This window comes from Neodiprion pinetum, chromosome 7, assembly GCF_021155775.2.
Source record: "Neodiprion pinetum isolate iyNeoPine1 chromosome 7, iyNeoPine1.2, whole genome shotgun sequence".
In the NCBI taxonomy this organism is placed as follows: Eukaryota; Metazoa; Arthropoda; class Insecta; order Hymenoptera; family Diprionidae; genus Neodiprion; species Neodiprion pinetum.
This window is the reverse complement of record NC_060238.1, coordinates 9,385,609-9,400,116: the sequence shown is the minus strand read 5'-3', so window position 1 is coordinate 9,400,116 and position 14,508 is coordinate 9,385,609. Positions and strand designations below refer to the sequence as shown.

The window sequence follows — 14,508 nt, the reverse complement described above, 5'->3', positions numbered from 1 at the left end:
CGAAGCTCGTAAGACAGTCAATGACCGTCTAATATTGAAATGCGGATATGCATCATCAACATTAATATTAATCACGAGGTAATTTTCATTTTGTGAAACGTATATAATTTTTGAACTACTGGTAAATTCGAAAAATTAACGACGGAGCCAGGAATCGAACCTGGTATCTAGCGATGCTTTACCGGAGCCTTACTCCACTAGACCACCTAGCCGCCCTGACTCTGATGTCGTTAATTCCTCTCATTACCAGTAAGTTCAAATTTGTTTTCTTGTGCTGTGATAGTATATGTGAATATAGAAAGTGTTCTTCCTCTTCGAGCACATTTGTAAGAATGTCTGTAAGTGTTTATATTTTGGTATCTTACGCTTCTTGGTGCGAAGCTCGTAAGACAGTCAATGACCGTCTAATATTGAAATGCGGATATGCATCATCAACATTAATATTAATCACGAGGTAATTTTCATTTTGTGAAACGTATATAATTTTTGAACTACTGGTAAATTCGAAAAATTAACGACGGAGCCAGGAATCGAACCTGGTATCTAGCGATGCTTTACCGGAGCCTTACTCCACTAGACCACCTAGCCGCCCTGACTCTGATGTCGTTAATTCCTCTCATTACCAGTAAGTTCAAATTTGTTTTCTTGTGCTGTGATAGTATATGTGAATATAGAAAGTGTTCTTCCTCTTCGAGCACATTTGTAAGAATGTCTGTAAGTGTTTACATTTTGGTATCTTACGCTTCTTGGTGCGAAGCTCGTAAGACAGTCAATGACCGTCTAATATTGAAATGCGGATATGCATCATCAACATTAATATTAATCACGAGGTAATTTTCATTTTGTGAAACGTATATAATTTTTGAACTACTGGTAAATTCGAAAAATTAACGACGGAGCCAGGAATCGAACCTGGTATCTAGCGATGCTTTACCGGAGCCTTACTCCACTAGACCACCTAGCCGCCCTGACTCTAATGTCGTTAATTCCTCTCATTACCAGTAAGTTCAAATTTGTTTTCTTGTGCTGTGATAGTATATGTGAATATGGAAAGTGTTCTTCCTCTTCGAGCACATTTGTAAGAATGTCTGTAAGTGTTTACATTTTGGTATCTTACGCTTCTTGGTGCGAAGCTCGTAAGACAGTCAATGACCGTCTAATATTGAAATGCGGATATGCATCATCAACATTAATATTAATCACGAGGTAATTTTCATTTTGTGAAACGTGTATAATTTTTGAACTACTGGTAAATTCGAAAAATTAACGACGGAGCCAGGAATCGAACCTGGTATCTAGCTTCGCACCAAGAAGCGTAAGATACCAAAATGTAAACACTTACAGACATTCTTACAAATGTGCTCGAAGAGGAAGAACACTTTCTATATTCACATATACTATCACAGCACAAGAAAACAAATTTGAACTTACTGGTAATGAGAGGAATTAACGACATCAGAGTCAGGGCGGCTAGGTGGTCTAGCGGAGTAAGGCTCCGGTAAAGCATCGCTAGATACCAGGTTCGATTCCTGGCTCCGTCGTTAATTTTTCGAATTTACCAGTAGTTCAAAAATTATATACGTTTCACAAAATGAAAATTACCTCGTGATTAATATTAATGTTGATGATGCATATCCGCATTTCAATATTAGACGGTCATTGACTGTCTTACGAGCTTCGCACCAAGAAGCGTAAGATACCAAAATGTAAACACTTACAGACATTCTTACAAATGTGCTCGAAGAGGAAGAACACTTTCTATATTCACATATACTATCACAGCACAAGAAAACAAATTTGAACTTACTGGTAATGAGAGGAATTAACGACATCAGAGTCAGGGCGGCTAGGTGGTCTAGTGGAGTAAGGCTCCGGTAAAGCATCGCTAGATACCAGGTTCGATTCCTGGCTCCGTCGTTAATTTTTCGAATTTACCAGTAGTTCAAAAATTATATACGTTTCACAAAATGAAAATTACCTCGTGATTAATATTAATGTTGATGATGCATATCCGCATTTCAATATTAGACGGTCATTGACTGTCTTACGAGCTTCGCACCAAGAAGCGTAAGATACCAAAATGTAAACACTTACAGACATTCTTACAAATGTGCTCGAAGAGGAAGAACACTTTCTATATTCACATATACTATCACAGCACAAGAAAACAAATTTGAACTTACTGGTAATGAGAGGAATTAACGACATCAGAGTCAGGGCGGCTAGGTGGTCTAGTGGAGTAAGGCTCCGGTAAAGCATCGCTAGATACCAGGTTCGATTCCTGGCTCCGTCGTTAATTTTTCGAATTTACCAGTAGTTCAAAAATTATATACGTTTCACAAAATGAAAATTACCTCGTGATTAATATTAATGTTGATGATGCATATCCGCATTTCAATATTAGACGGTCATTGACTGTCTTACGAGCTTCGCACCAAGAAGCGTAAGATACCAAAATGTAAACACTTACAGACATTCTTACAAATGTGCTCGAAGAGGAAGAACACTTTCTATATTCACATATACTATCACAGCACAAGAAAACAAATTTGAACTTACTGGTAATGAGAGGAATTAACGACATCAGAGTCAGGGCGGCTAGGTGGTCTAGTGGAGTAAGGCTCCGGTAAAGCATCGCTAGATACCAGGTTCGATTCCTGGCTCCGTCGTTAATTTTTCGAATTTACCAGTAGTTCAAAAATTATATACGTTTCACAAAATGAAAATTACCTCGTGATTAATATTAATGTTGATGATGCATATCCGCATTTCAATATTAGACGGTCATTGACTGTCTTACGAGCTTCGCACCAAGAAGCGTAAGATACCAAAATGTAAACACTTACAGACATTCTTACAAATGTGCTCGAAGAGGAAGAACACTTTCTATATTCACATATACTATCACAGCACAAGAAAACAAATTTGAACTCACTGGTAATGAGAGGAATTAACGACATCAGAGTCAGGGCGGCTAGGTGGTCTAGTGGAGTAAGGCTCCGGTAAAGCATCGCTAGATACCAGGTTCGATTCCTGGCTCCGTCGTTAATTTTTCGAATTTACCAGTAGTTCAAAAATTATATACGTTTCACAATCTTAAGTTGTTTTGTTCAATAAAATATTTTGCATCGTCAACATCAACCGTTCATTCAGAACCTCTGTCCCGCTAGTTAAGAGTTTATTTCATAACCTTCCAGAATTCAACGTCGCACCGCAATCCGTTGTCCGCAGGCCGCTCACCGTCAAGTCAAAACTCGTCGGACGATTCCGAGTATTGTTCTCGTCGGACGATTTCGAGAATCTTTCAGGGTCAAAGAAGCTCTTTCTCACGGTCCCGGACCGCTCGCCGTCAAGTCGAAACTTGTCGAACGCATTGTTTGTCAGCCTACATTCGTTCAGGGTCGAAGCAGCCGCATACAAATTTCAGAACCTTCCAGAATTCGACGTTGCACCGCAATTCGTCGTCGGCAGGCCGCTCGCCGTCAAGTCGAAACTCGTCGGACGATTCCGAGTATTGTTTTCGTCGGACGATTCCGAGAATTGTTTGTCTAAAATTCGTTCAAGGCCAGAGCGGCTCTTACAGAATTCAACGTCGCACCGAAATCCTTTGACCGCATGCCGCTTACCGTCGCGTCGAAACACGTCGGACGAATTGTTTGTCAGTCTAGATTCGTTCAAGGTCGTGAGAATTTTCTTGAACCTTCTGGAAGCTCTCAAAACCTGACACATGCCAGGATTCTCGGTCGAACGTTCGAGGATCCACGGGGTCCGCTCGAACGCCTGAGGATTCACGGAGTGCGCTCGATAATGCAGTTATCGATCCCGCTCGATGAGCATGATTTTCATTACCGACAAAGAGCACAATTTATCCTACAAGTGGTAACACCATGGCAATTTCAGGCATTTTTTACCGACGATCATGGTCATTTAGAGGATTTTTTACCGACAATCATGGTCATTTGGGAGATTTTCTTACCGCCGAACGGTCGGCAGAGCACGTTTCATTTTACGAGAGTGGGGGGTAACTTTCGAGGGTTTGCGTCTGGGATGCACGTATAGGCGGACTGGTTGGCTTGGTCGGTGAAGAAGGTGTTCCTACGCAGAACTCTCCTTGTTATACTACTGACGTCCTGACTAGAATAACAGTTGCTCTTCGATTCTTATAGAGTGACTCCTACAAAGTCAGACTCCGCATTTGACTAACATCTCTCACGCCGAATTTTTATGTCAGGTCCATGCTCATCGACCTTAAAAAGCCTATGTATATAATGTTAAGAAATATGAGTACAGATGCACATTTATATCATATACGTTTGTAACAGCGAATGATCTAACGAGAGGCTCAATATATATATTTGTTTCGCGTGAACGGTCACGTCTGTGCTTAGGTGTGGTGCGCGGTCGTCGGCAACGAGCGAGAAAAACAGAGTCGTAACGTTGTCGCCCTGTGAACCAGATGTAACAGGCACACGAGAAAATTGTTCTTCCCATATTAGTAATCAAAGTTCATACTATTAATAAAGTACTGTCAATATCAATTTATTCATATCCCAAAATATCAACATAAAATAAATAAAGATCATCGTGAGAATTCAGCACAAATTCGTTCAAACTTATTATCACAATATCCATCATATCAAAATCCACCGATTTGAACTTTTTGATCTTATCCTCGATTACTTTTTGAAGATTTCTGAGAACTCTTTATGTGGCCATTTGTTGTAAAAAAAATATGACCACGAATGTGTAACATGTTCAAGTTTCTCCATTCATAATCTACTCGAATCACTTTGACAAAAATTTGCCTACTCTGATACTATTTAATTCCGTAACAGAGATAACATGTTTGAACGGGATATGTTCCGATTTTCTGATGTAAAAATCTTGCGACCTCTTTAGACTTGTCTGCAGAACTTTGTACACCCATCGCAGAAACTTCGAACTTTATAAACAGAAAAAATTTCATATTAAAAAAGATTTCTTGACTTACCAGCCGGAACCATATTGAAACGCGTGTAGGTGTGCAAATTATGAAACAATAAAATCCGCACTTATGTCGTACATACCCAAATTTCTAACTACTAACGTTACAGAGTTTTGTATCAAGTGATGAGAATCATCATCATCATATTCAGTGAATTATCAATCTTGATATTTTCTATACTAATTATTATATCACACTGTTGTAACGACCGGCGATCGGTACTGATAGTGAGGAAGATAAAGGGCAAGAGGAGGAGGGGGGGAGGGGCGAGTAGAGCCTACAAGTTCGAAGGCGCCAAGTATTGCCTGTAATTTTGGAACGTCCACTTATATCCAGTTAACAAAAAGATCGATCGGGTCCCTCGTTGCAGCCGGACTCGCCCCATCTGTATGGTGGTTACTTAAAATTGTCTTAGTCTAATTGCCTGTAAGGAGTGGGAGTGTGTGCGTGGTTGAGGGAGTGTGTGAGTAGGGGTGGGGAAGGCGAGGACAGATAAGAGAGGTTCTCGGGCAAGGAAAGGGGTTGGTAATAAGGGCCGTTCTGACCTGCAGGTTACAGCTTTGGTAGCTCCTGTGGTTTTTGATGTGGTGGTAGTCTAGCTCGTCTTGGTCCGATCGGTGGTGCTCACGGGTGCGCGGTTCGTGGTAGACTCCCCGCGCGTGTGCGCGTTGCGCGGCTTCGGTCCTACACGGTCGTTCTCGGGCGTGTCCAGCTCCGCTCCGCGAGTTTAGGATTTATTGTGACGTGCATGTGGTGGTGCAACGTCACACTGTAACTGCAGAGGCGTCTTCACGTGAAAACAAATAAGGGTGAAACTTATCACACTATTGCGTATGGTGACCGGGTATAGTGATAATCGACCGTCGTTCGTAACCATGAAATGAAATTGACTTTGACGAGATTTTTTACTGTTTTGAATATCCATAACTTGAACCGAAAACCAGCGAATACTTCTATAATATGAAATGTTCTTTGATTATATTTAGAGTAAAAACCAATGGACAAGCTATTTGTACAAATTTGATCTTCTACTGGAAGAAGCCTTCAGATTATGCATGAAAAACTCGTTGAAAGTTCTATACGAAGCATTGCACGGCGATGGAACCACCGCACCATCTCCGCTGATACTACTGAAAGCTGACCTAATAAACAATAAGGTACGTATTTCACAATACCTACTTATCTCGTAAGATGATACAGTGAGCTACTTAGGTTTTTCATTTTACGGTAGACATTGAGCAGGTACGTCGCGCTATTTGAACATGTATATGACAGTTTTACACCATTCAATCAAGTTTTAAGCAATAGAGAGGATGTCTCGTACTCGAATAAATTCACAACAACTTCATCCTTGCATTACGCCAATCACCATCGATTCATCGGTATAATGTATAATGTAGTCCTACTGTTCGAAATAAATCTATGGCAACAAAGGAATAAAGTGCTGGTTTAGAGTAGTAGTACATGAAATATGGAGTTCTATTGTAAGCAATCTAGAAGTCGCGATGGATCTGTAGTAATGCAGCTGGTATTATTAACAGTTATAGCTCCTTGCATCTCGATCGCTTCTGGTGATGTCCCACTATTTGCTATAGCCCCTTCAGAGACTTCGCGTGAAATCATCCGCCATAGAAATTTGATTGTAAAATATTGATTAAATGATTGTTTTGTTGTTCAAAATGCACACAGATAGACTTCGTACCAGAATTCTCCGAAGTTGCATCACTGATAGGACATGTACTGCCAAATTTGTTGAACGCATTGAAGGTTATACCAAGAATTACGCATAAGTTTAAGGTCTCACACGGAGTTGTGCCTTTCTGGAAACTCTACATGGAAGAAGAGGAATGTCAAAAACTTCAACAACTGTTAATTAACGGTAATTACTATTCTTTTTTGAATTGACGATAGTTACAATAATCAGAATATGGTCGCTATATTAAAGAATATAATTTACATGTTTTCAGAGGTTGATCACAATTTTTCGCAAATGGAATTGTATCTCAAAACTTGGGAACCTTTCCGAGATATGTGGGAAATTAATAAAGATTTGTTCATGCAAAGGTAATCTATATTTCATGGTTTATATGTAAAGTAGTTCAAGCTGTGATGGGACAATTGTGTCGGGCCTGAAGAAAACCCTCTATTTTTATGAGGATTCTATACAGCTACTTGTGAAAATGTTTATAATAATTCAACATGATACTTGATAACTGCCTGACGGTAATTGAAGATTCCTAAAGTAGAACAACTTAACGTCACAATACCAGATGGAGCGGTACAGCAACGTTTCTACCTTCCATCCCACCCTCTGTACCGATTCATTTGACTGACTGCTACAGTAGCAACGTTATTTCTCAATACCCATTGTGGCAATATGTATCAGATGACGGTTTAAGCTGGCTCTCTTTAGATTGGCAATTCTGAGGTTACTAGTACTCTGCATACTGTGTGGTCACATGCATCTACGCCTATTTTTTGCAACGCTTTCAATCTGGAATAATGCTCGATTCGATACATGCAATTTGCTTATAATCAGACGCCAGGATCGCTACGCGGTCACACGAACACCTTACTGACCACGCCGCAGAGAACCAGGCGCCTCTAATATGTATCTGAGCCTACTCGTACTCAACTACCAATTGGCGTTTGCTTGGAAACTGATATCAATTTAACTGTCTCGAGGCTTCTCGCGTCTACCATTTCTGGAGCTTGACCGACAATCCTCATTACCAGCGCACTATCCCCGCTCGCGTCATTTCTCTTTCCGATTGTAGCGCTTGAATCTAGTGGGCAATTCGGGCAACTTTTAACAATTTTAACGTTTGACTGACAATCAAGGATTCGTTTTAAGTAAATACCTTCTAATTGTCAGTCGCACTTGCACTAACCACGTCGTCAAGTAGGCAATAAAGGTCCATTCTCAATATAACCATATATTCGCGTAACTATTGCTTTCAAACCATATGCAACCTTTTAATCCCGCAAAAGTATCTTTGGACAATTCTTGGATCTCATTTTAATAACTCCAACATTTTGATAGCAAACCGTGAGATTTTCTACGGTTTGAATCGTTTTCATTACTTATCGTCAGAAAGAAAGGAAACTAGTAGGTAGAGTTTATTTTCTCAGTATTTTATCGTCCCAATAAAGGTAATCGAATATCCGTGTCATGTGAAAATTTTGATGCACACAATGAGTAACTTGTAATTCTATGTTGCAAAAGAGACTAACCAAATTCATACTACTGCAATTTTCAGATATGAAAAATTAAAACCCACTGTAGCATCATTTGATGCCGACATTGGCAGGTATACCGAAGTGGCGAATAACGTACAAATGCAGGATACTGTTGCAACCGTACACTTCATCGATGTCAATTCAGATACACTGAAACAAGCAATTATTGACCACTGCGTTCTGTGGCAAGAAAAATTAACAGGGTTGCTGCTGCGAGTAACTGAGGAAAAGTTGAATTATGTGTACGAATACATAAATGAGAATAGAAAAAAGTAAGTTATGTATATACATTTGATATGCATACTTAAAAAAGTAGTAGAAGAGTTTTGAGCATGATTCGCAAACTTTCACAAAAATTTTAATTGCTTCTAAGCACCTAACTAAAAACGTGTTGTTGGATCTTGGAAATGTAGGTCATTATTTAACAACAAGTTTTTGCCGTCAACGTTTCGACTCTGATTGGAGTCATCCACAGGACATATTTAATGCATCTATTGAAAACATATAATTGCAATACAGTGTTGGTACCGAATCGGAACAACATTAATGATATATAATAAGAAATTAAAATAATATTAAAAATTCAACATAAACTGTGTATATAGAAACAAAGGAACACCAACCTTATTGTGTAAAGTAGTCAAATGTTAAAAACGGTGAGAAGTAATTCGATAAAATAACACAGTTATGGTGTTTATTGTCACTTTTTTCACTTTCTTTATCTCCTGTCTCCATAGTTTATTGATTGTTAAAAAGACGATCTAGTCAAAAAGGCAACTACTCTGTCTGAAGATCGTTACTGAAAGGAGTTGGAGAGGGTTGGTGGGTAAAATATAAACCCTCGACTTGTGGAGAATGAGCCTGGATAAGAAGAAGAAAGTAAAAAAATATATATACAAAAGTGTGAGATAAGTGGGAGGTCGTGCACATCCTGCAAATGAGAAGGTCGTTCAAATACCTTACTAACGATTAAAATAAACAGTCAAATTTTCAAACACAATAACACTCTGTTATGAAAACATTGCCGAAAGCAAGTTGAAGGACAACTGTGTTATTTTATCGAATTACTTCTCACCGTTTTTAACATTTGACTACTTTATGTGGTTGGTTATCCTTTGTTTCTATATACATAGTTTATATTAAATTTTTATTATTATTCTAATTTCTTATTACATATCATTAATGTTGTTCCGACTTGGTACCAACAATGCATTGCAATTACATGTTTTCAATAGATGCATTAAAATGTCCTGAGGATGACTCCAATCAGAGTCGGAACGTTGACAGCAAAAACTTGTTGTTAAATAATGCCCTACATTTCCAAGATCCTACAACAACATGTATACTACAAGGTCAAGATCATTTCTCAAAACCTAACTGAAAACTACTGTGGTCAATATCAGTAGAGTGGTTTTCTTCACAAAGTAATCTATATGACCTGGAAAAATTACCTGAATAAACGTATTAAATCTTCAAAAACATCTGAATTATCATGCCGAGAGAATATCTTGAAAGTTCGCACTCGGTTACCGCCGACTCGACACTATTCAAGTTTTTCGACTGTTTCTCGCAGGGTGACCATCTCATCTATAATTTTAAACAGTCAAATGCCGTAAAAGGATTGCACCGACGACGACGATGATTATGTTTTCATTTCACTTATGGGGCCTTCACTGTCAAAACAAAAACGACCGCGATTATGTTTTCATTTTATTTATGAGGCATTCCTTGTTAATATGTAATCGCTGTCCTTGTTGATGCAATCATTTTACAGCTTTTGACAGTTTAAAATTTAATATGGGATGGTCAGCCTACGAGAAACAGACGGAAAAACTTTAGTGGTGTCGAGTCGGCGGTGACCGAGTGCGAACTTTCAAGATATTTTCTCGGTATTTTTAATTGTTGTCTGCATTATGTGTTGTAACGTGGCATTTTTGATGCGCGTTCCAAACGGCTCCCCAAACCCTAGATGAAACTTAAAATTAGGGATCCCGCGATCAGACCGCTAATCATTTGGTGAAAGAGCGCCAGAACAAAGGTCACGCATCCGATACTCTGAGAGGGGACATTTTTCGGTCTGGCGAATACGACTTTCCAGTATTGTTGTTTATTTTTTTTTCTTTTGTACCGAGTAAATGCGACATCATACATGGGATCGGCGGCAAATTCGACAGCGTTACAGGATCACAGTTGCGTCGGATAGCGACGAGAGGAAGGCCTCACACAAGGCTACGGAGAGAGCGCCAACGAGTAGAGTAGAGCTCTGCCGCGAGGGAAACCAAGGCGGACGAGATTCCCGTTAGTGGCTGGCGAGCCGTAGCCTCCCGTCACCACGCTGACGTCAGGCAACCTCGCGAAGTCGTCACCACGCCACTGTCGAACTACGGGACACCGGAGACTGGACAGCCAATCAGCGCCCCGCAACAGCAGGAGACAACGATAGCGATAAGTTAGGCCATAAGAATTTCGTTAAGAGAACACTAATTAGAGCGGAAGAGTTTTTAACGACGGATAGCGCCTATATTCGAGGCATGTTCGAATTGCGGTTCAGATTAGCAGAGCTCGACACTTGAGTTCTGGCAACAGTTTGCGACGGTTGCAGTTGGAAATTTAAAATAAAAAGGAAAACGTAATTAGAGTGCGGGATGGCCGAGAATGGTGTTGGCGCGTTTTTGGTGTGGCTGCGAAGCGGTAAGCGCTGTTAATTCTTTCCGAATATATTTCGAGTGCAATTTATATCGGCGCACCGATTAACGGTTGGCCAGTTCCTCATTGAGTTAGAGTAGCACTTGAAATTTGTTTGCCGATCTCCTTATTTGATGGTCGTAGCCTGAGTTCTCGCGATAACGCTGACAGTAACCTTTGGTTTGTGTATGGTATAAAGTCGAGTCACGGGTTTGAGTCGAGTCGCTCTTGTTTCAAATTGAGTGCAGCCTAATTCCGCTGCACGGGGTCCAAGCGAGTCAGCTTAGGTAAAAGTGTCATCTCTCGTGTAGGTCGCGTATCGTCGTGCGTGAACGCTCGGGTTAGCGGGGCGATTTGTGAACTTTGAGGGAATTGTGAGTACGGATTGTGTTCGGATACGTTGCGATAAAAGTCATACGATTACCGTGGAGACCGGCGTAATTACGAATAAAAGCTAGAGTTGCGATTAGTGTGTCGAATAAGGGTTGGTTTTAGTCATGGCCCTTGTGAGTTAGTATTGTAGTTTTGGCGATTAACGCTTTATTTCGTAGAGGACGATCGCGGATAGCACATCGAGTACGATTTTGGTTTTAGGTTTTGTCTCGTGTTTATTGTTAAGTGGCGATTAGCGCTGTATGTAGTTGAGGACGATCGCGGTTAGCGCGTCGGGTCAGATTCTCTTTTGGTTTTTGAGTTATTGTTTATTATTAAGGCAGCCACTAGCGCACGTAGGCTTAGAGATCTTCTAGATTTAGTTTTTTTTTTTTGTTAAATCTAGGTATTTGATTTTGAATCGCGCAGAGCGAATTTTAAATTATTCTTTCTTTTCTTGATATTATTGCTGTCGTGAAATATATTATTTTATTTTATTTTAATTTGTTTGAATAACGTGTTGGTGTCAAAGGTCTCGTTCTCTCACCCCAAAAATTCCCCCTTCCCTCTCCACGGTACTGAGCTACCGAGTTAATTGCCGAGGTCTAGTGAATTAACGATTTCGAGGCGTGTTAATCACGCCAGGCGCCCAACAGAATTTAGCAGTATTGTTTCAGATGCAGCTTACATCGCGGACGCCGAATTATTGTGCACGCGGTAAGTTCTCGTTCATTTTCTCCGAGTGATCGAGGTACGGGAAAAATCCACGTCACAGTATATACTTAAGCAATATATGTATATATTGTGAGGTGGATTTTTCCTCGGTCACTCGGAGAAAATGACCGAGAACTTACCGCGTGGACAATAATTCGGCGTCCGCGAAATATCTTGGACCTAAAACAATATCGCGAAATTTGTTGGGCGCCTGGCGTGATCAACACGCCTCGAAATCGGTAATGCGATATACCGCGACCCTATACTCGATAGCTCAGTACCGCAGAGAGGGCAGGGGTAATTTTTGGGTAAAGAGAGATACGACACACGTACGCCAACACGTTATTTCACAAAGCCATAATGAAATTAAAATAACATATTTCCAGCCAGCGATAATACAAAACAAAGGAAATAATACTTCAAAAGTCGCTCTTCGCGATTCCAAATACAAAGCCAGAGAAATAATAATCTGTTAGTCGCTATGCGCGATTCAAAATTAAATACTTAGGTTTAACAAAAAAAAAAAAGAATGACAAAAAATTAATAGATCTAGAAGACCTCTACTGCCTACGTGCGCTAGTCGCTGCCTTAATAAAGAACGCTAACTCACAAAAACCAAAAACAAAATTTGACCCGACGCGCTGCCCGCGATCGTCCTCTACGGTATGGCGCTAATCACCACCTTAGCTATTGTAATTAAGGGCAAACAAAAAAAAATATATCAAGGCACACGGGCCGTATTAGTCGCAATCTTAATTACTACCTTAACTTATTTTCTTACTCCTACTTCGTTATTACTTATAACAACGCATCCGAGTTCAACTTTTCCCGCGAAGTCTTAGCGTGGTTCGCGAGTTTGAACGCTCCCCCTTTGACGATTCGCGACCTACACGAAAGGTGACACTTTATTTTACTGGACTCGACGTAACCCCGTGTAACGGAATTTGGTTACACTCAAATTACCGTAGGTTTGCCGCGACTCAAACCCGGGACTCTACTCGACCTTCTCGGTCACTTAACCGTGACTCTACGTTAGTACGCGCAACTCAGGCTGCGGTCACCAAACGAAATAATCGGCAAACGAAGTTCGAGGATTTTTCGACACGAAATTACAAACGGCTATCCTTTCTCGGACAAGCCCTCGCTCGATTAAAAAAAAACTAGAAACGCGAATCAAACTCCACTTCACAAATAGACTACCACCTTGGTCAGTCGCCAGAACTAGAGTGATCTCAGATGGCCGATCGGCCGCAACGCCGATCTCGTTACGCTAATCCTTAGTGACGTCATCCCCTAAGAATGCGCAACAATCGATCTGTCATCGATTTCGGAGATTGCGCAACTTGACGCGCACCTGTCGTCGCGACACGGCGCAGAACTTAACGCTAGATCGAGATGTCGTCTTCCGCGCAGCTCTACGGGGTCCTGGGGTTGTGCGGGGTGGTGCTCCCTCGCCGCTAGCTGGTCTCTTGCGGTTGCCTCGGTCGGGTGTAGGCGGGGTAAGCGTGGAGGCTGCGGCGCGCCGGACGCCAGCGGGAATCGCTTCCGCCTTGGATTCTCACGCTGCAGGGATCTGCGTTGTCTCCCCCTCCGCGGCCTCGGTATCCTTCCCGCGAGATCTCCGCGGTTTTGCCTTGCCTCGAAATATCTTCGGCGTCGGAATTGGTCGCTGGCTTGTTGCCGGTGTACTCAAAAAAAAATAAAAACAAAAACCTTCAATATATTATTCGTAATTCAATATATCGTTCCTGTCGAAGCCCGCATGCGTGACTCCAGTTCTGGCGCTCTCTATTATTATCTCGCGACTCGATCTCCGAAACCCTTATTCCTGGATTCCGCCCAAGGTTCAGGAAGTACCTTGTAACGGGCATATCTGTCCGAAATGCCACGTTACAATATATATATATATATATATATATATATATGTATGTATGTATGTATATCATAATGGACAACTGTTCAACAATGCATAATATCAACAATGCCCGTGACATACACAAAGCAGCAGCTGATCGAGACCACCATCGACACTGACAGTGACCTACATAAATCCAAAATAATAAACAAAGACGGCGGACGTTGACCAACGCATACCAGGATGATGACCCATAACAGGACACGCAAATAGGGGAAGGACGTCAACAGGATAATCTGACAACAGCTCCGGGAGAATATAAATTGGAGGACCACGAAGAGCGGTTACCAGTTGACCGGCAAAGCGCCGAGCTGCGTCATATTTGAACGAAATGTTACTCGTCTAGAGAACATTCTCGATCTTAGCTTTAAAGTATTAGACAGGAACTTCAAGCAAAGAGCTTAGTTCGTAATTGGGAGGATATTATAAATTCAGAGTCCACGATAGCCCGGGACCTCCAAAGAGAATTAGCAAAGATAGAATAGAGCCAATTATTTGGAAAGCGTTTGAACTGGAGGGACCATTTTAGGAGCAGAACCGATGATTTCTGATTATTATTATTATTTATTTATGTTTATTTTATAATTTTGTACTTTAT

The 14,508-nt window shown here is 40.9% G+C and overlaps 1 protein-coding gene across 1 annotated transcript in view; it reads left to right on the top strand.

Annotated features, from left to right (window-relative positions):
* Nucleotides 1–14,508, top strand: part of kl-2 (dynein heavy chain 2, axonemal kl-2) — a 1,019,064-nt gene that overhangs the window by 280,775 nt on the left and 723,781 nt on the right. Inside the window, exons 13-16 of the mRNA XM_069137782.1 lie at nucleotides 5,973–6,141; nucleotides 6,674–6,863; nucleotides 6,952–7,048; nucleotides 8,245–8,496. Of these exons, the coding sequence (XP_068993883.1) occupies nucleotides 5,973–6,141; nucleotides 6,674–6,863; nucleotides 6,952–7,048; nucleotides 8,245–8,496 (708 nt within the window). The remainder of the gene's footprint in view (nucleotides 1–5,972; nucleotides 6,142–6,673; nucleotides 6,864–6,951; nucleotides 7,049–8,244; nucleotides 8,497–14,508) is intronic.